Source organism: Sinohyriopsis cumingii, chromosome 12 (genome assembly GCF_028554795.1).
Source record: "Sinohyriopsis cumingii isolate HCF-2022 chromosome 12, ASM2855479v2, whole genome shotgun sequence".
In the NCBI taxonomy this organism is placed as follows: Eukaryota; Metazoa; Mollusca; class Bivalvia; order Unionida; family Unionidae; genus Sinohyriopsis; species Sinohyriopsis cumingii.
Window position 1 is genome coordinate 125,347,295 of NC_142972.1, and position 21,634 is coordinate 125,368,928.

The 21,634-nt window shown below is 36.7% G+C and overlaps 1 protein-coding gene across 1 annotated transcript; it reads left to right on the top strand.

Moving 5' to 3' along the window:
- The first annotated feature begins 914 nt into the window (after positions 1 to 914).
- Positions 915 to 12,971, top strand: LOC149787403 (uncharacterized). The gene is made up of 3 exons (XM_089977995.1): positions 915 to 1,000; positions 1,475 to 1,660; positions 7,116 to 12,971. The coding sequence occupies exon 3, from the start codon at positions 7,127 to 7,129 to the stop codon at positions 8,471 to 8,473; it is 1,347 nt and encodes a 448-aa protein (XP_089834121.1). The 5' UTR covers positions 915 to 1,000; positions 1,475 to 1,660; positions 7,116 to 7,126; the 3' UTR covers positions 8,474 to 12,971.
- Positions 12,972 to 21,634: the final 8,663 nt, after the last annotated feature.

Sequence of the window (21,634 nt, forward strand, 5' to 3'; positions counted from 1 at the left end):
TGACAATGGTTTAGTTTTATGCATTTAATTTAGCGAAGGCAAGTTTCTCTAACATTACTGTGAATTTATGGTGTAAACGTTTGCACAAATATACAACCGGATGGATAAAATGACTAGTTCACAAACGACAAAGTGTCGATTTGCCTCCGCCTGCTGTATGTACAAGCATGATTAGCTCCTGGTTTCCCTGGGCAGGATGGGACGGCATGTTTTTCTGCTTGTCTCCCTAAGCTGGCATATCTGTAAAGTAAAATGTAAATGCCGCAAAGCTTGTTAGGAAAAACCCACTGCAATAGGAAACGACCTGTCAGAAGACAGCGGATTATCCATGCATATAATAACTTATTTAATATAACCTATAACGAGAACATCCGTCTTCAGTAAAACTTCTGATCGCAGAATCCACATTCGAACATTATGACAGCTTAAGGGTGAAAGAAAATATTCAAAGAAGAAATAAGTATCACATTTACATGAACGGTGATGTGTAATGTATGAAACTGTAATTACCTTAAATGGAACAATCTAAAACACAGCACTTACAATGTATACATATCGTTTTCCTCCTAGGATTTGTCAAAGGACTAGACTGGGGTAGCTTATCGACGGATATGACAATGCCACTGAACAATTTCTAACACTTAATTGAAATAGGGGCCTATTATTAAACATGAGCTGTCTCAATGGAATTATGATGCAAATGGTTCAAGTTTTGGAGCTCAGTTATTTTTTTTTTTTTTTTTTGCCAGAGGCCAACAACTTCACAAATAAGTACGCTATATGACGAAAGTGTCACACAGGTTTGAAGAACGAATCAGTATATTAGAGACACTAACTTTCCTTACACGAATATCATGTAAAATCAGCAGAACATGTGGACTGTTTCCTTTTGGTTTCCTTGTTTCATGTCTTTCTTTTATTTACAGACACAGCAACTTGATCTTCAAAGAGAAGCAAAACGTTTTAAATAAAAGGAAAAAAGGGAAAAGGAAAGAGAACGGTGAGTCTATGTAGCAGAAGGAAAGAGGAGGACCAAGAAAAGAAACTTGTTAAGGAATGTTAAAAATATTCGAGATGGGGAAAGAAAGGTAGAAGAAAAGAAATTGCACGCGAGGTAGAAGTCGAAAGTCGCGAGGCAGATATAGGTTATGTTATGTTGGGACAGGAAAACTGGTTAGTCAAAGAAATGAAAACAGACGGGACTTTGATATTTATGTTCATGATAATGCACTTTTATAAACATATTTTTAAAAGAATTCTGCAAAATAATTTTCATAAAGATTTACTGATCGAGCACGGTTTTGTAAAATAAAAGCTTTCATCTATGGAAATCTTAATTGTTTTATTTCTTTACGGGTCTTTGTGCTATATCAAGAGAGCTCAAACTTGAACTTCTAACGATTTTACTGCAACTGTGTTCGATTATTATTCCACATTTTCCTTTATGAATGTATTTAAAACTTTCTTTTTCCAGGAAAAAACGGTTGCGCAGAAGAGGCAGCTATCTTCAAAGTAGATTTTGATGTCCTAAGAGGGATTGTGACATTCCCGTAGAAGCGGGAGCTACAACCAAAGTCGAAAGTCTGCAGAGCGCACAGGTCGTGTAGCTGAAGCCGAGACAGGCACAGGTTAAGCAGCAGAGACAAATCCAAATCAAAGAGTAAGAAGCAAATCAAATCCATTGAATCTACACTAAATTTGTCTTGGGATCCGTTACTAGCAGTGGATATACTGAGAGTAATGGGCGATGGTGCGGAGTGATGTACACCTGTCATAAAGTTCCATTGGGTCTCTTTTCACTTCCTAAACTTCAGAAAACGTTTGGAAGCAAACAGCTTCTTCTTTTCACTTTTGATATTTTGTAGTTCATTGAATTCACTTTCAGTGACATCATCTGTGGCAAAATTTCCGCTATTTAAATACCGCTAAAGTTATTGTATTTTGGGTTTTTCATTTTTTTTTTTTTTTTGTACACATGGGAATAACTATTGCGATCTGTCTGATTCAGACAGCGCGTTGTGTGACTAAAATCACATATAAAGAAATTCCAGTCACTTTGTTTGATAATAGCATAGAGGCATACTTCATACTATCCCATTAACAGAGATAAAAAACAACTGTAGAGTGGAACAATATGCATAATGGATTTACTTACCTTCGAGACTGAATAGCTAAACAACATGCAAAAATGACACACCTACGAAAGTGAAGACTTTGGCAAAGAAAGTGTTCAAATGGGCATGGGTAATTTGCCTTTTCTGCAAAAGGGCATGTTAAGATGCCTATATAAAGAATTTTACAAGTTTAAATTACAATAACAATATATATATATATATATATATATATATATATATATATATATACACACAAACACATAGGGTAGAGGGGGCAAAACAACGCACCATTTAACAATTTTGTGTAATTTACATGATTGTGTTCGCATTTGGACAATTATTTTAAAGTATGCGTTGCGTGTAACATAATGGAATGATGTTTGGTTACAATGAGGAAACTATTTACGAGAAAAATGAAGAATGGTAAATCTTTATAAGGGTCATTTTGCCGCACAATGCATTCGACATCTGTAAAAGTCTGTAAAACTACAGGGATACTACTGAACTGTAAAATCAAGCATTATTCCTATATGGACATTTTATACATGGCAACTATGCTAACACTACATAATGTTGCATCATTCAAATTAGCACAGCAATGCGGATACGCAAGCAACTACAACAATGCTCAAGTCTAAATAGTCCCTAATTTCCACCATTAAGGAAAAAAAGACAAAGCCCAAAAGTCGTGAATGTTCTTGGTAAATTCTTTATTGCTCACACTTAGCACAACAAAATTGTATATTGAGGGTGGTGTCACAGGATTCATGGCACCACCTGGAACATTCCTTGCACTGCGACCAGGAATCTTCTATTAAGAGATCATCACTTCCTCCATATTCAAATTCGCAGTTTCCACAGATGCTGTCTTTATTATGTGTTGTGTCTGCTGTCAAGGCAAGATCATGTTTAGCAGTTGACTTCGGACCCAAAGCCTATTTTCCCTTTTCATGGTCCTCTATACAAGTTGTCTTCATAGTCGTAGATGGTTTTCTTTTTGTCCTCTCTACATGTCTGCTTCTTTTTCTTCTGCATTTCTTTCTGTTTTGAAACTTTGGTTTCATTCCGTTTGCTCACACTTGCCTCTACAGTCCTATAACATTTGCCTTTTGTATTTATCATCTTTCTTTGCTTTTCAATGAGCATATTTTTATACGATGATGATATTAAGTTCATGGCTGAATCGGCCTTTCGCTTTCTTGTGCGTTGACTGGATATTCTAGGCTTTGGCGAAAGTTAAAGCAACGTGTTCATAAATGCTGAATCGTCTGCATTTTTGCATTCGTTATGAGATACCCCCAAGGTAGCACTTTCCGTTCTTCCAGGAAGAATAGCTTCATCAAACATTTTCCGATTGCCTGTCTCCTCGACGGTGATGGCAGAGTGATGTGTTTGTTGATTATCAGGTGACTGAGTATAACTTGTTTTGTCTGTCTCTGGATTACCTTACCCATCTACAGTGGCTGTAGAACTACCAGTTAGCAGAAATTCAAACGTTTTGCTTGGTTCAGTCAATGTTTCTGCATTGTCAGAAGTGATCATAGCGTTACTTAGCGACTGATCATCAACTGACTTATTTCCCTCATCCGATGTTTCTGTATCGCCTGCCCCACCTGCAATAGCTATAGGAATACCAACTGAATGCTTGTCAGCTGTCTTGTCCTCTTGAACAGATTTTTCTGCATCACCCGATCCCTCCGACATGTCTATGCAGCCAGTAACCGACAGGTGATCAGCTGTCTTATTTGATTCAATCAGTTGTGATGACATAGGTAGTGCTTGTTGACACGCATTAGGCCTATCTGATACTGGTTGAGGTTCATCAGTTACCATAGAAGGAGCGAAATCGCCATCTGCGAACTAATTTGGATTTAAAGGCCAAAGTATGCAGGCTTCAAAACCAGTGACAGCTTTCTGTAAACTGGCAGATCGGTTATATGCTGCAGATTGTTTTTAGCAACTTCAAATGCACTTATTCGACTTCCTAGATTGTTTGTCATCCAGTTTCCAGACTCCAAATTGAAAGCACTTTCTAGTGCCTTGAAAAATGTAACATCAGGAGGTTGCAGCTGATGTGTGCAATGGGGAGGAAAGGTTTTCAATACAATCCCTTTCTCTCGTGCACAGAGAACAGCTGCCAACGTTGTATGGCTATGTTGCCATCAAGAAGAACGTGTGGAGAGTCCTTCGTACGTGTAACAAAACAAGCAAAATGTTTCAGTCATTGTATGAAAATACGACTGTCTGTCCGCCCACTTGGGCTACACAAGCTCAGTCCTGCGGCTGGTACGCCATTCATCAGTGATGGAATCATTCGTTTACGTGGGTAGATAAATGCTGGCGGTGCGTAAGGTACTGGCCGCATTCATGGCACATATTACAGTAATAGTTTGGTCACGTTCACCGCTTGTAACTTTACCAACTGGTCTAACACCTTTTGATGCAATGATGTTTACTGGCTTGTGGATAGTACTAATGCCTGTTTCATCCATGTTCCATATTCTGAGACCATCAACAAGTGCTGCGTCAAGAGATTCCTTATATACTTTGGTACAAATTGACTACGATTGGCCGGTTAAAGGCCACGGCTCTGCTGACACTGGTTGCCTCTGGAGCTCTAATGGCTAGATTTGGATGTCTTTTCATAAAGCCTTTCAGCCAATCAATAGCTGCTGAATTGCCTTGAAATGGATAGTTTTTAATATTCAGATGAACTGTTAAGTCGTATGCCAAACGCCGTACGTCAATAGTGTTAAGTTCAAATCATGCCTTTTCCATGGACTGGATATGCTAGACTAGAAGTAACTCATAGTCAGGCTTGAAAACAGTCTTACTTCCCAGTGTTGACATTCCAGGTTGCGAAACCTTTAAATTAATATGTCTGCGCAAAGTTGTAGCTGGAGTTTCATAATTCTGGCAGCAGCTTTCAGTGAAGAATGAATTGCTTCATGAACAGCTTTTAGAGCTTGTGTCCCATAATTGCCTCGATCAATTTTCCTTCTGTAAGTTCGCACTATCTGCAAAAAGTATACAATAATTTTAGGCGTATGGACGGTTAGTTAAAAAGTGTACAACATTTAAACAGTTATGGGGCAACACGCGCCCTCTAGGGGGTGTTTTGCCCCTATTTTACAGCATTGACAATTTAACAATCAGCGGAATTAACAACTGCTGTGATTCATGAAATTTAATACATAATGCATCTTATACTATGTTGTTTAAAAACATACGTACCCTGTTTTCTAAAGGTATTTCCAGTCAAAAATACTGCAAACAAATGGACTTTTACAGGAAGATGCCATAAAAAATAATATTCTTGCATAAAAGCCATGCGTGCGGTTGCATCCAACAATGGCCGCCATTCACGAGGCCTGTATAACCTGGGCAAGCTTGCTGTTTAAAGACCAGTCCATTTTCTAGCGCAGGGGCGTCAGATTGCTTGGGGCCGTTTTACCCCATGGAGGCGTTTTGCACCCCTCTACCCTACTAGTCTGCTAATATCGCCGGCTCTGGGATAATAGCCGTAATTGGATAGCAGATAGCAGCGGCCCATCCACAGCATCAATGGTACATTTTGAATAGACTGGAACAAGAACAGATGATGTAGAATCTAACTTTAACCAATGGAAAGCATTTAGGTGCTTCATTGTGACATCACAGTAAGCGAGATTCAATATGGATTACACTGTATCATACCTCTTTAATGACTTAATAAAAAATTATCCACATTTATATAATGACATTTCAGAGACTATTGATTGACAAAGATAGAAATAAAGCGAATTGACGGCCTTAATTTGAAAGCAAGTGTAATCAAAATCTCCAAAGTTACACACTTATCTGAAATAGTCACCACTGAACCGCTATATGACCAATATGACTTAAATTGATAAGTATCTGCTTAGTTCATGTTTATAATCTGTTTCCAAATCACTCATAGTCCAAATATAAATTGAATGGTGTAACTGAAACTTTTATCATAGAAGATTTTTTAAATTAAAAAAACCTTTAGGTTAATAACAACTTTCATGCATTGATATAAACGTTATGTTCATGTCTAAAATTATGATCACATATCACGAAGTACACTGAGTATAAAAATAAACCTTTTATTTTGCTATATGATCGTTCATAGATAAAATGCGACGCAACGAGCCGGATCACGTTGTAAACTTTGCTTGTTTTCCAACGTCTTCATTTTGGGCTAGAATAACAACGAGGCGAATTTTGAAGAAACATAATTTATTTTCTCAAATCTTCAACCACTCATTTGCATCAGACAATATTTTTAATATATCTAGCTTTCATATTACTTTACAGGCGTGTTGCTTCAGCTGAAAGAAACATTAGCAGTTTTTGCAAATCCAGAGCAATGTCTTCTGAATTATTACATCTAAATGAATAAAAATGAGCTTGAGTTAACATGAATTTCTTCATTGCAGCTGATAAGGTTTAGTTACGGAAATAAATTGTCTTTAGACTTTCCATGAAGAGTAATACAACGCACGAACAATTTGTTTTTTCAAAGACAGCATCAACAAAGTAAAGATATATTTTGTTCTACTAAACTCAGACTTGGTCAGCATGGTTTACATGTTTTGCATTCTGTTAATATTTATTGTACGTTTGGTTAAGTATTGCTTTTAATTAACAAGCACAATCTTGTTTGCATTTTGTTTTTGTAGCCTGACCAAATACTTTGTGAAAAATAAATAAATGCAAATAAATCATCTATCACAATGATGACTTATAAGAAACAGCACTTGCAAGAGTATTCATTAATACAGAATTTAATTTTTACGTGCACGACACAATCGTCCTCATTTTCATATATAATACTATTCTTAAAAACAATTAAATAAGCATCCCTAAATAACTTGGGGTGTAATTTTCGTCAGATTTCTTGAATTCTGTTTTAGGCACTTTGCAACAATATACAAATACATGTTTTGCCTATTGACCATTATAATTTGTGGATCATTCTGAAACCTTTTGTTTCAGAGACGTAAGCAATGACCACTTTCTTCAAGAGTGATACCCATCACGGATTTGTGAAGCGATTTATTTACATGCGCCATTTGGAAGCATTTATAGCTAAAACGCAGCAAGTTTCACCGACGTACCAGGCGATAATTTACGACGCCTTTGCAGGAGCAGGGTGCTATTCTGCTGATTCACCCGTTGGAATAAAAGACTATGGGTCACCAATTATTGCTCTCTACGTCGTCATCAGGTTTTTCATCCGTAAAAACAAAATAAAGTATAAACCTGTGAGCTCAGCAGATATGCCAGAATTCAAGGACAAAATTAAACACATAAAGAAAGATATTCAGATGCCTGAACATGAGAAAGACGTGATTCTAAATTTTTCCGAAGCAAACAAGCGCAACTGTTTAAAATTAGTGAATAACATAATTATTGCCCTGGTTACTTATGATATTAAGTATAAAAGGTCTTCCAACAGCGATGGAGTTATCACCATCGAAAGTATAGATGCGGATTTTCCCTTTTGTATCAATGTTGCCTGCACAAAATTCACACATGTGAAGCCACCTAAAGTTAATTCAAAGAGACGATTACTGACATTCATCGATCCGTTCGGTTACAGCCAAATTCCAATGCAGCATGTTCAAGGATTTATTGGAAAGCACAGAGAAGCGTTGATCAACTTCATGAGCAGCTATGTAAACCGGTTCAAAAAACAAGAAAAGTATGAAGCTGATATATGTGAGCTTTATGGTTTTAGCGATGAAGAGAAGAGTGAACGCTTGGCGGAGCTACGTTTCGGGTCGGATAAAGACGACGGAATAGACCGATGCTTGAAAACGTATGAAAAAGAGTTGAAGAAGCGGGCCGAGTCTGACCTCATCCTAACCTTTGCCATCCGAAGCAAAAGGAACATTCGACTTTACCATCTAACTTTTATCACAAACCACATTAAAGGCTTTAAAGCCATGAAGGAAGCAATGAACAGAGGGTCACAAGATGCAGATTCCTTAAGCATGTCGGATTACAGGGTCGAACAGAATGGTAAGCTGTTGTCTCTTGCAAATGATCAAAATGATAAGGTATTGGCAGCAACAATATTTGAAGAATTCCGAGGACAAAAGAAAGTAAAAATTACGGATGTTGAAGATTACATATTGTTTAATACTCCATTTGTTTGGAGAAAAAAGCCATTGCAAATTCTCCAGAAAGAACCTGAAAACAATCCAAGATTGACAATTGTTGAAGATAAACATGGAAACCCACCCAGAAGAAGGTATACTTTCCCGGGTGACAAATGGCTATTAACTTTCCGAACCCAATCTGTTCATGAAAAATGTCTCCATTTACTACACGAACTAACACTTAAGTAGGTAAGTATTGATGTCAGTCGTCTTGCAGAACTAATAAAGAAAGATGTACATTATTTTGTTTTTGTTGAAAATTGAGCTTTGAAAACATGTTAAATTTATTTTAGGGGTAGAATAATTGACTGTCACTTAAACAAGCATTTTTTAAAACGTGGCCACGTTTATAACTTGTTTTTCCAAGAGTTTTGATATTACACCTGTGTAAACATTTTTCCTACATCAGCTACTTTTTCTCTTTCTAAGCTATGTTTGAATGTCATCTGCACATATGATCACTCAAAAACGGAAGTATATGTACGTGACATTGGAAAACAGCTAAGTGTAGGACGATTTATGACGATTAACATGGGAATTCATATTCCTCAGGCAAACTTAAAAAAGATTCCTAAAATCTTAGCCCTATTTTTGTAAATGCGGTACACGATAACATGCAGGTGTTCGAAACATCGGCAAGGATTTACAATATGAAGGATTAAAACTGTGGTGAGTAATGTCTACCAGAGATACTAATCAAATCACACAAGCGCATGTACTTAGTTTCAATTAATTGATAATTGGAAACCGACAATCGATTAACAAGTATCTTAGTCTCCATGTTTGCTAAGAACCTTCTTATGCGGATTCATCTAATTCCAATACAATCACTTGAACTTAATTTGATAGTTCGCAAACTATTCGGGATCATGCGGGTATTTTGATTCATTCACAACGAGAATGCAGTTATAGCTGACTTTGGATCTTGAAGCAGGTCTTGCTCTAAATGGTCTCATCATTCATGTTTTACTGTAATGCCGTTCGCATGACTTTCAAGTCTCACCCCGAATGTGCCGTCCAAAAAGTGATGACATCGACCAGATTCAATACCAAAATGTTAAGCTTAAAAATATTGCATGCACTTTTGTGAACACGCTACAATAATCACACCTTATATTTTATACAGTTCTACATGTATGTAGGGGCCCCCGACTGGCCTAGTGGACTAAAGCGATCGCCTTTAACGATCACTGACTGCTCACCTCTGTCCGCGTCGGTTTAACTGTCGGGCTTTGTCATTGTTGGTATGTGAGAAAGATGGCCAGTAGCTTTATCGCGGGTCGGTCTTCTCACCGGGATTTTCCAGGGTTCTTCCTCCGCCTACACAACAACTTCTGTAAAGAAATCAACAAGTGCCTGATTGGCCTAGTTTATGCCCACACCCCTTTCTAATCCCATCAAGCAACACACCTTTCTGGTCTTGTTAACATACATGATGGCATAGGGTCACGAATCTCTAAATGAAATATGTAAGCAGCACAGTTCTTAGGTTGTGTAAGTAGCAAATTGACTCTTGTATTACGGGTCCATGCTCTTAAAATAAGTAACAGAAAAAAGTGAAGACAACAAGCTTTGTAAAATTTAACAAATAATTTATTTCCCTAGAATAAAAAGTAAAAAAGTAAGAAAAAAACCTTACGGTATTGTGAAATAAATCCAAATTGTAATCCAAGAATTAAAACACAAGTCCTATCAATGAAAAGTTCTACGGGAATCACAGTTCAAATCCCGATGAAATTCAGTATGAAAGGCGATGACATCTGTAATAGTCAGCGTTGTACTGATGTGTCAATAGTCTCTTTTTGAAACACAGAAAATATTATTCCAGTATTGAATTCCGTATATATTCCAATGACTATCTTTGTCCAAGTATTTTGTCAGAACACTTTTGTATTTCCAGGGAAAACAATCACTTGAAGTCAATAATATGAAGAAAAAAAATTCAACCCAAACTGGTCAAAACATAATACAATTTTCCGTATCAAGTGTTAAAGCACAACTGACAATTCTTTATCAAAACATCAGTAATAAGTCTAACTAAGACGCAAAACAGATTCCCGGATGAGGGACAAAAGTTCATCCTTCTGGAATAAATAGAATTTGTTTATCAATTGACATATGCTTGATGTCATGCAGTCCAGGTATGACCTTGACTCAGCTTAATGATTCTTACTTTGAGAAAGGTAATAATAATAAAATAAAAGTTGTTTACCAAAACTGTCACTGATTTTGAAGCAAGGTCAGCAACTAGATACAATGTTTCTATTATTAGTTTTTTTTTTTTTAAATAAAAAAATAAATTCTGGAAAATGTCAAATCAAATGTTAAATCCAGTAAGAAATTTTATATTACAATAGCATGTAATGGAATAAAAAAATTAAAAACTAACAGACAAACAAATAAATTAAATATACATAACACTTGTTAGAAAGTTTATGCGAACAAACGTGTTCTCATTTTTTTCGCGGTCTTATTATATACACGTAGAGTGATTTGTAAGTATATTATAAAATATGCCATTTTCTACTTATTTTTTTATAGACTTGACGTCATCATTATATGCTTTAATTTCCACATTCCACATCTGAAAAGATCTCTTGCAGTGTGTGTGTGTGTGTGTGTGTGTGTGTGTGATTTGGATTTTTAGCGTAGCCTAATCTCGTATACAATTTGTTTCATAGTGAGAATATGTTTGGACTCTGGTAGTTCTCACAAACAGGTATGTTTTTACTTATCGTATTTTGGTGGGTTTTTTTTCAAATGTTAATTCCAACCTTTCAAAATTCTGATAATACTAGTTCGCGGAATTTGTTAGTGCGTAAATTTGAACATATTTCCAAAGTAACTGATCTAATTTATGTTGTAAATAATGTGCTATTAAGTAACAATATTTCTTTCTATACCTACTGCAGTATCACTCATCACTGTTTCTACAACAATGATGGTGATTGAACCTGCTGACGTTAACTTGCATTCCATAGAGTGAGTTTTACATCCAAACTGTTCGTGTTGAACTACGAAACCATCGTATATGTTTCGCTACTAACACATAACAAAGTCTTACCGTATTTACCTGTTTACCTATTTCACGGTTGCACGGAAACGCACCGAGCAAGTTTTACGATTATAATGATATTTTCATTATACTGCTCAAAGTTTAGTTTAAATGCTTGTTCCATCTCGTACTGGCGCATGTCAAAGTTTGAAAGAGGACTGACTTCATGGTTATTAGGGTAGCGCTAAGACAACGCTAAAATTCTTACTTTCATTACTTTTGATTAGTATTTAGTTCTGACGTCATGTTTACTTCAATGTATGCAAGTATTTCTGTTTATTGATATTATTTATGCAATAGAAAGATACACTCACCATCGGCTTACTGACAATATCAATAAGAATGAGATTTTTTTTTTTTTTTACCACAATGCGTTCATTCAACACAATAACTGTAGTCACGTTAAATATGCTCTGCTGATGTTATAAAAAATACGAAAGAGTATAAAAAAACATACAAAAAGAAAACTAAAGAAAACAGGAAGTACATGTTGATAATAATTCGTTTAACTACTTATCAAGATTAGCCATAGAAGTAGATAACGTACAATTATATTGAAGGTCGTACAATTTTATTATTCAATGTATTATTTGATCTTTCACTTTTTACTTTGTATTTTTGTATGAATGTAATTTTTTTCTGTCGAGCTTCGAGGACTGAGCTAAAATGACCCACAGGGTATTGTCATTATTAAATTTTTCAGTAAATTGTATTAAAATCAATTTTTTCATTCTCGTAATAAAAGTATGCATTGTTTAAATAAAGATTGTGACCTTTTTTGTGTGGGAATTGTAAATCCCTTGTATTGCATAATACATTTCTTATTATATTCAAAGTCGGCAAATTTAAACTCATTGTCAAGGAGTGTAAAGCAAACCAATTTTTTTCTGTTGAGTATATCAATAACATTTGACGTGTTTCATGGGTAAAAGCTGTTTCAGCAGATTTTATTCTAATAACGCATCCAGACCCAGAGAATAGTCAGTAGGAAAGGTACAGTGCTTTTGAGTTTTGGTGAAGGCTAAGAATCACAGTCAGCAAGAACGTATGGCCTTATTTGGTCTTGATTATACATCCAAAAGCGCGTATAAAGCGAGATGTGGTTGTGTGAAATTAGTTCGTTCGCCAGAACTCCAAGGCTTGGCCTTCTTACGGGTAAGCAACTGTCTGTGTTGGTTGGATTTTCTAAAGAGTATAGTGATTTTTAATGTTTAAAATGTTAAGGTTATGTGTTTTTGGTAAGAGTTTATTCTAAGATCGACACGTTTGCAACATTTTTGTATTGTTTTAATATTCTTTTTTTATTCCATATTATAATGTATTGGAAAAATGAATAGCATAAAGAACTTAAGTTTACTTTTGATTATACTATCGATTATTGTAAAAGACGAGTTCACTACCAAGTTCATGCTAAGAAATAATTAATTTAGAAAAAATATGTTCTTTAAGTAACATACAATAATATTTTGGTATTTTAGATCAAACTCTACAAAATACAAAATGATTGATGTATTAGTCTCAAACATTGAAGCTTTACATACATTTGGCTATCGTTAATTTATTCAATATTTAATTATTGCAATATATTCTAAAAGACAGAAACTACCTTAATGTATCAAGTTGATAAGCTTGAAGGAATATTTTTATTATATATGCATTTTTGTATCTAATATATAAAGTTTATGTATATGTAATTCTATATCTATAATGCTATTTTATGTTTCAATTATTTCAATAAAATTAGTTCGTTTCCCAGAACTCAAAAGCCCGGTTTTCTTACAGCAAACCCATAACTCTCATTCAGCCTTCCCCAAGATATAGGTCTACAGTGGTAAGAGTGAAAATCCTTTTAAGGGAGCATGTACTCTCTCTCTCTCTCTCTCTTTGTTGTCGCCTTGTTAGTGTTCAAGTTGCGTCAGGTTTGAAAAGCGAAGAAGATGACTTAGTTAGGAACCGCTTGGTGGCAATCGAGAACGCATTGATCACTGAATGAAATTAGTCAATGTTATGCAGGTTTAAACCTATTATGGTTCTCGTTTTCGAAGTTGGTATGGAGGAAGGGGATTCAAGCCACCGGAGGGATAGGCTGAAATTAAAGTCCTCACAAGCGACTAAAGATTGCTTAAATATTCTTGGCCATAATGTTATCAATGTCTATTGTAACAATATATTTCTCGCGTTTCACTCTAGGGACTTATACAAATTATTTATCTAAGAAATTCCAGTAATTCAAGAACTAGCATATAATAAAAGGTTAAACTTTAACTCACCCCTTGCTTAATATGGCTTGTCATACAGATATTCTATCTTTTGTGTTGGGTGTTTGTTATTATAAGAACTGTAAATAATTAAAACTCCAGAAAAAATTAGATTTAAAAATGGTTAACAGATTTTACGATTTATCGTACGATTTAGCGCTGTATTCTGTTTCGCTACAGATTAGTGTATATGTCTGCAAAAGCTAAGGTACATACGGTAAATATACCCTTATATCATTTGGAGGCAGTGTTGATCACCATACTGATATCAGTGTTAACTTATGTACTCTTTACGAACAATTATAATCCATTGATTTATAATGGTATTTTCAATTCCGTTTTGCCCTATTGTCCTTCAGATTTGTTACTATTATATATATATATATATATATATATATATATATATATATATATATATATATATATATATATATAGATAGATAGATAGATAGATAGATAGATAGATAGATATAAATCTCAAGTACAAGTGTTAGCCAACAGTTAAGAAATCCTTGAGTGACTTACACGTATAATGATTCCACTCAAACACCATATGTGTATTTCCTCGTTGATTTAAAACCAACGCTTCCGATTATCTGCGATTTCTTACCCATTTGGCTCACGACTAGTTCTGATACGTATGGTCCGTCATTTACACATTCCCATCAGCAGGGAAAAAACTTTAAAAACACCCCACACTACTTTTCTGTTTCACAGTCGTCGGCAATACTCCCTTTCAATCTAATACTCCAGCCAAATTGAGACGGTATCAGTCGTGAGAATATGCACAAGTGCTTCCCCATGTGTTAGAAGCCAATCTCGAAGAAGTCTTACGACGGTTAACGCTGACAGAACGTCAGTTACTTCAAGGCATCATTCACATCCCTCGTCAAACCAAGCGTTCTTCTGACAAACACGAAGCGGTCTTGGTACAACTAGCAGATCCGACAAACGAGACTGAAACCCCCCAAAAATAAATCATCCCGAAACTTTGAGGCAGCGGCTCTCTAAGTGGCGTCATCATTTGCTCCCTCTTAAAACCGGATCCTAAAGCCCCAACGATCACCTAGAAGAATGCCTTTCCCCAAAGATGTTCCACGAAGACAAATAAATGGTGGTGCCACAACCAAAATACACCCCAAGAAAAGAAAATCCCCAAGAAGCAGAAACGTTACAAGAAAAATAAACGGGTACTACCAGAAAGAGAGGCACTCTTGGTACCTCGGTGGCTGTGTCTCCAGCCTCACACATAATTGGCAATAAGGAATGCCCTTTCGAATGATTGGGTAGAATTTGACTTATGTACTTCTATGGCGTTTCAGTGAGGTTCCGGTCGACGTTGTGCCCACCTTCCTTTCCTCCAGGGACATTCAAAGATGTTCAAGTACGTATAACAACCACATGCCCCGAACAGCGTCTACTCACGTAACCGGGGTGGTGCCATGTGTGTTGTTTTAATCGTCACCTGGCGTCTCGTTAGGATGAGTATGTGTGTGGTTAAATTCCTACTCATCTTAAAACTGTATGTCACATGGGGGCTTAATTGTCTCGAAATTTGACAAAGTAGCATAATATGTATGCATAAACGCGTGTAGGGATGTGGCACTACTCCGCCTTCATGCACACACACACACATACACATGCACAGACACGATTCAATAAGTGGCCTACCTTGGGGTCATAAACTAGTCGTGCATGCCATAATGGCGCAAACCACTTAAATCCATGCCTAATTAATTACTTAATCAGTCTGTCCATCCATCGTTCACTCATCAACCAATAATATGCATTCCAAGAGAGCGAAGTTGAACGAAGCTGACATGCATTTACACCATATTATACAAAACCTGATTACAAAGCCTGAAGAGCTAGAGAACGTTCACATCCTAAAAATGGAGCAAGATCTAAAAGAAGAGATCTTCAGAGACGAAATCATGAAGGAGCATGAAGAGTGGACAGAGAATCAACGGTTGTAGCAGAGAATACAGCAGCAACTGGAACAGTAGATATAGCTGCAGCATCAAGAGAGAGGCTTTATAGACTGCTCACAAATGAGTTCTCTTTCTTCAAAATAACCAGGACTTATCTCGTGGGAAAGCCTTTAGCTAGACGGGGTGGTCCTTGCAGACGTTAAAGTCAATTGACAAAGTGAAACAGCCCTTTTCAGGGTTACTCTGATCTCATTTTTGTTTGCATGTTGCGTATTTATGTGTGTGTGTGTGTTTTTTTTTCCCCAACAACAAATCCTTTCCATTCTCTAGTATGTGTTTGTATGCAAGGGTATAATAGTGTGCCTTTAAATACTTACTTCCCTTGCCTGTTTGTGTGTGTGTGTGTGTGTGTGTGTGTGTGTGGCCGTGCCCACTAGTCTATTAATCGGGTGTATAGCATGACTATAGTTCTTTCTTTCTTTCCTTGTCTTGCGGTAGCATGCACCCCCTTGTGCATGTGCGACCATTTAATGCCTACATCATGGGCTAAATAAATTATCATGTGGTGGGAATCAAAGCAAGATCCCCACACGCGTTAATGTATATAGAAATGTTTTTTAATTGCGTCAGATTTCGGGACAATTATGTACAACTTGACGGGTTTTTAGAATGAGTTGGTCTATGTCATTTAATGCGTTCAACGTTTGGCTTGGTTCTATATCCGTCGCTAGTTCCATTGCTTCTACTGTGTTGCTCGTTGCTCCGTTCTCAACAGACATGGATTTTAAATCATGATTCGAGTTCTTGTTGTGGCATGATCAAGTCGTGTTAACCACTTCTAAGTAACTAGTATACAACTTCACGACTCACCTGGAGATTGCAGCCCGCCCAGCGGATCTAACTGCAGATAGTGGCCCAGCAGTCTGCCAAGCAGATAGACCGTCAGATAGTGGCCCAGCAGCCCGCCGTGCCGCTTCGACCAGCCTACGAGGTCTGACAGCCTGCCTAGCAGAATTTAATACCTCCTAAACGATAATTAATCATTTTTGCGGAAAGGGAACACGTAAATTATTATCTAAGGTATGTGTTTTCGTTTAAATCTTCGGGTAGAATTTTGACTATGTGCATAAAATCAGTGCTTCACTCCAATATAATCACATTAGGACTCGTACTTTTAGATATCGTTAGGCCAAGTTCTACAATAATACAAATTGGATCTACTTAATTAACTGTTTCGAAGAAATTTGTTTGATACAGAATATTACTCCTAAAAATTAAATTAGGACTGCTGTCGTTATTATTTTCGTTTGGCGCCGTTTTTGGTGCCAGTCTGACTATTTACGTTACTTTATGGATTATAGTCGCTTTCGTACTTGGTTCGTGTGTGACTTGTTTATTCCCACTTAGTGGGATTCTTAATTGGTGGAGACGGAAGGAATAGAGCCACTTCCCTCTCGCATTTATGTATGCTAGGCATATTATTCAATTATATGTCTGTCCGTGGCAAGGAAGGTGGCCGTGAGAGAGGCGCACGACACCACTGCAGGCGCCCAGGCACATTCACGGAACCACGATCGAATGATAGGGCCTAACGGTTTTGGAATAAGTCTCTGTCCTTTTCCCTGGAGTGCAATAAAATCGGCTGGTCTGTGTTTGACAAATTGTTTAAGTTTGGGCTTGCGGAAGCGTTAGTGTACTATGTATATTTTGAGTGCCTATACATGTTTTGGTTTTATTTTTAGTTCCGCTTGAAGCGGGAGTCATAACGGTTTGGGTGAAACTGTTTTATTATTAATTTGGGAAGTATTGTAAAGATAGTTTTAATGCCACATCATGAAGCGGAGCCTGATTATTCTGGGTTAAGATCACCGTATACTATTTATTTAGGGACTAGCTAGCGGATTCCTATTTAAATATGATCCAATCGTTGCAACCCTGTGTTGCCATCCTGATGACCTTGGGCTTAATCCACCTTATAAGAATTTCGGGTCACGATTGCAGCGTTATGTCAGTTGCAACACAGACTAGGGCTAAGGAGAAAGTAAAGGACAGCTGTTAGCTTAATATTGTCATTCGAGCAATGGTACTGGATTCATGTGATTATTTTCACTACTACAATGCATTGCTTAAACCAAATGATTTCACACACACACACACACACACACACACACACCGTGAGTAGCAGAAATGATTTTCACAGCTGATGGAGGGTCTACCTATGTGCACAGGCGAATCGACGGCCTTAATGACTGGAACCAGGTTTGCCTCCATCCTTTGGCGCCTTGATAATCCGTGTCATGTCCTTTTGTATGTTATATAATTTCCTTCCTCTAGACTTTTCTCCCACTCTTCTTGCCATTTTAGGTTTACTTTGCTCTTGATTTGGATATACAATTCACGAGAACTTTAATTGATTGTAGATCAAGAGCACTTCATTGGGTTTTCTTTTGTTTTCTTGTCGGCGTTCCCAGCAAGATTAATATGAGACTGGTCCGCATAAATTCAATTGATTTTTGTTTTCTTCCATGTTTCTAAAGAGCGATTGTGCTTCTTGTAGAAAGTTTTCCCTACTTCCCGAGTTTCCTGTATCGATTGATTTTTGAACGCTAAGCGAGTCCAACTGTGAGATTGTTGTTAGTGGATTGGGTGTTAATCTGTTTTAGGACTTCAATTATTGCCCAGAATTCTGCAGAATATATTGAGCACCCATCTTGTAATCGGTCACCTAGCTCGATGTTTTTATCCGGAATTACAACAATGGCTGAAGTTCTGTTTATATCTATTAGGACAGAATTGTTTAGTACAATCTATTAGGACAGAATTGTTTAGTACAACTAACAGGATTGAAATTTTCTCTTAATTGTATTAAACGTAAGTTGATAAATTATATTGAAAGTAAATTTCTATTAAAATATATTGAGATTGAATCCATTTATTTCGGTATTACAATTATATACTACTATTCAACAATGATTACGCTATTATGATCAAGTATGAACCGTCTTATACACACATTGCCTGTATCTCAGACTCAGAAAAAAGTGCATTCGTTAGGTTACGTAAATAGATGAACTAGACAGATTCCATAGATTTTTCTAGAGGGCAAATGCGCTGATCTTGCAGAAGTACCTACGTAATAATGTACATAGACCCAGACGATAATCTGTAGAGACTACGAAGCATCGTTTTGAGATTCTGGCCAACGCAAAAGAACTAAGACTCATACCCATATTTGTCTTTGTCTTAAGAAACTGGTATATAAAGCCCCAGCCACGGGCTGGCACCAGTTTTGCTGGCCAGAAGCTCAAACAGGCTTTGTCTTTGCAGGTAAGATTATGATCTATGTACAATTTTTCATAGTATAAGACTTTTAGTGTTATAAGAATTGTCAGTGTTAAGATGTTAACCTAACATCAGTATGTTTAAACATTAGATCATTTTAATATTTCTTTACTATTATTTAAAATAATGTATCGGAAAGTTTAATTGTTTGAAGAACTTATATTTACTTATAATTATATTATATTATTTAATTATAATTATATTGTTGATTATAGTAAACGCAACCAACTTCATACTCAGTTAAGTTAGAAATAAAATACTCTTTAAGTGATAGAGTTTAATATGTTGACTTTTTAGAATAAATTCAGTGATATATATTTCAATTACGATATTAGTCTGAAATATAGAATTTTAGATTCTTTTGCTATCGTGAATTTATTCGACATTTGATCATCTGTATTACATTCTAAACGGCAGATATTATACAAGTATGATGTTGGTAAGTGAAAGAATATCGAAGTTTTATATGTATTTCTTATATCCGCAAATTGAGCTTGTTGTAGTTTGATATTGAAATGTATGTTTATATGTTGAATATTTCAATAAAGTTTTGCTATCAAGAAAACTCAAGTGGCTTTTGTCTTTATAGCTCGACCCGTGTACTCTCTCATGCCAAGCTTCCCCAACATGTAGCTGTATTTACAACATCATCAAGTGACACCCCTCTCAATGAGTATGAACTTCCTTTCTTCTCTCTCTCTCTCTCTCTCTCTCTCTCTCGGATTTGAGAAACGGATTGACTTAGAGTTTACGAAGCAAATCTCTTCATAAAAGTTGGAGGAGAATAGAACGAAGGGAAGATAACATGGATAAAGGTGTCACTCCGCATAATGATGATTCACGAGAGAGACTCGCGCCAAAACCTTTGCGACCATCAGACGTCACGCCGCCCAGTTACGCTACATGAACTCCGGAACGACTTGACAACTCTTCTGTGATTTTCGTACTTTTCGCACACAAGAAGGGTTTGTTCTGAAACATCAGCGCCAGAAACATTACAAAGGCAACGAACATATTACAAGTATACAATGTATACATCGCCGGTGAGAATTCTTCTTGCAGTAACACCTGAAGTTCCTGACATGTCGAATGCATACTATTCATAGTCCAGCCCCGAAGTCGAGCTACCTACAACCCAGTCTGAAATACATCTATCCATGCCAAAAACAGATTTTCATGGGTCCAACAGCGACATCTCCGCCAGGCCCCAAGTCAACGACAGAGGCAACGACAGTTTCCTTTCCAGTGATAGCGACTTGAACTTTTACAATTTGAACTCTTTCTATATTAAAGACAATACGTGTATTGTTTACTATTCATTTAATATACAATTCGTTTCATAAGGAGAATATTTCTGGACTGTGGCAGTTCTCACACAGGTATGTTTTTGCTATACCATATTTTGTATCTTGAATTACAAAAAAAAAATACAAGGTTAGTGCGATAATTTCAAACTATTTCCAAACAAAATGTTATAATTTATGCTGTATTTAATGTCTTATTTAGTAACAATAACACTTTCTATATACCTACTTCAGTAACACTAATCGCGCTAACTAAGGTTTCCACTACAGAGAGTGAATGAACCTACCGACTTTAAGTTGCATTCCAGACTAAGCTTTTTTATCAAACCTGTTCGTACTCAAATCTGAAACCTCCGTATACACGTTTCGTAGCCTACACATATAATAATGTCTTACCGTATTCGCATATCTTAGCGAGAGTTGTAATTTCCGCCTAGCTGTCTCGAACATTTGGATGCAGATGTTTATTGTGTCAGCCCAATAGGGTTCGATAATGTTACTGAGGGTTCTCTCTTATGTTTTCATACGAATCGTATGAATGTATACCTAATGGTATTGTGTCACGGCGATAACGCCATAGAAACGGGTCTAATGCCTTCAAACCAGTCAGAAGAGGTGCTACCTTCCCTGGTTAGGCAACATCGATTGATGTTGTCGTGTTGTTCATTATATATGTATGCTAAAATGATAAATTAGTCAAAGTGTCGGAGCGATTACTCGAAACCGAGTTTTCCGCGTTGAACAGCTCCCATAACATATGAGCAGCTATTGGCCTACATACGGCCAACTTCTGCGACTACTTTGTTTGAAACGATAACGGCGATACATTCTCTTTGCTACGTCACAGGTAACTTCGGTAATACACGCCTATTTCAAAGTTGTACTAGATAACACCAACCAGTGTTAAGCTTATAATGCTATTTTCACTTTTGCTCTTATGTTAGATACGATTTCTATTTCATACATACGCAGTTCAAGGTTTGATTGCAAGTGAATAGACATTATGGTTATAAGGTAGGACATAACACAACACTAAAATTGTTACTTTCCTTACTCTTGGTTAACATCAAAGTCTTACTACGTTCTATTCGTAACCATTTTTACTTCAATATTGCTGGAATTTCTTTGTTGATATAACCTCGTGGGGGAGACAAACAATATAAACCCTTGACTGAGATTTCCATGTCTCGGTCCAAACCCCAACATAGATTCTCTCTCTCTCTCTCTCTCTCTCATGTATCTATCTATCTATCTATCTATCTATCTATCTATCTATCTATCTATCTATCTATCTATCCAACCTCCAGGCTTTACTGTACTCATAGAACACTATTTAATTAGGCCGCGTAGGACTAATACGTCCTTAACCACCTGATTCAAGGGAATGAACCCAACACGCACACCAGTAACGATTGGCCTCCACTATGACGTCACATCGGGACACCAAGCTATAGGCGGGT

Coding starts and splice junctions, on each gene's coding strand:
- LOC149787403 (XM_089977995.1), top strand. CDS start 7,127: ATGACCACTTTCTTCAAGAGTGATACCCATCACGGATTTGTGAAGCGA.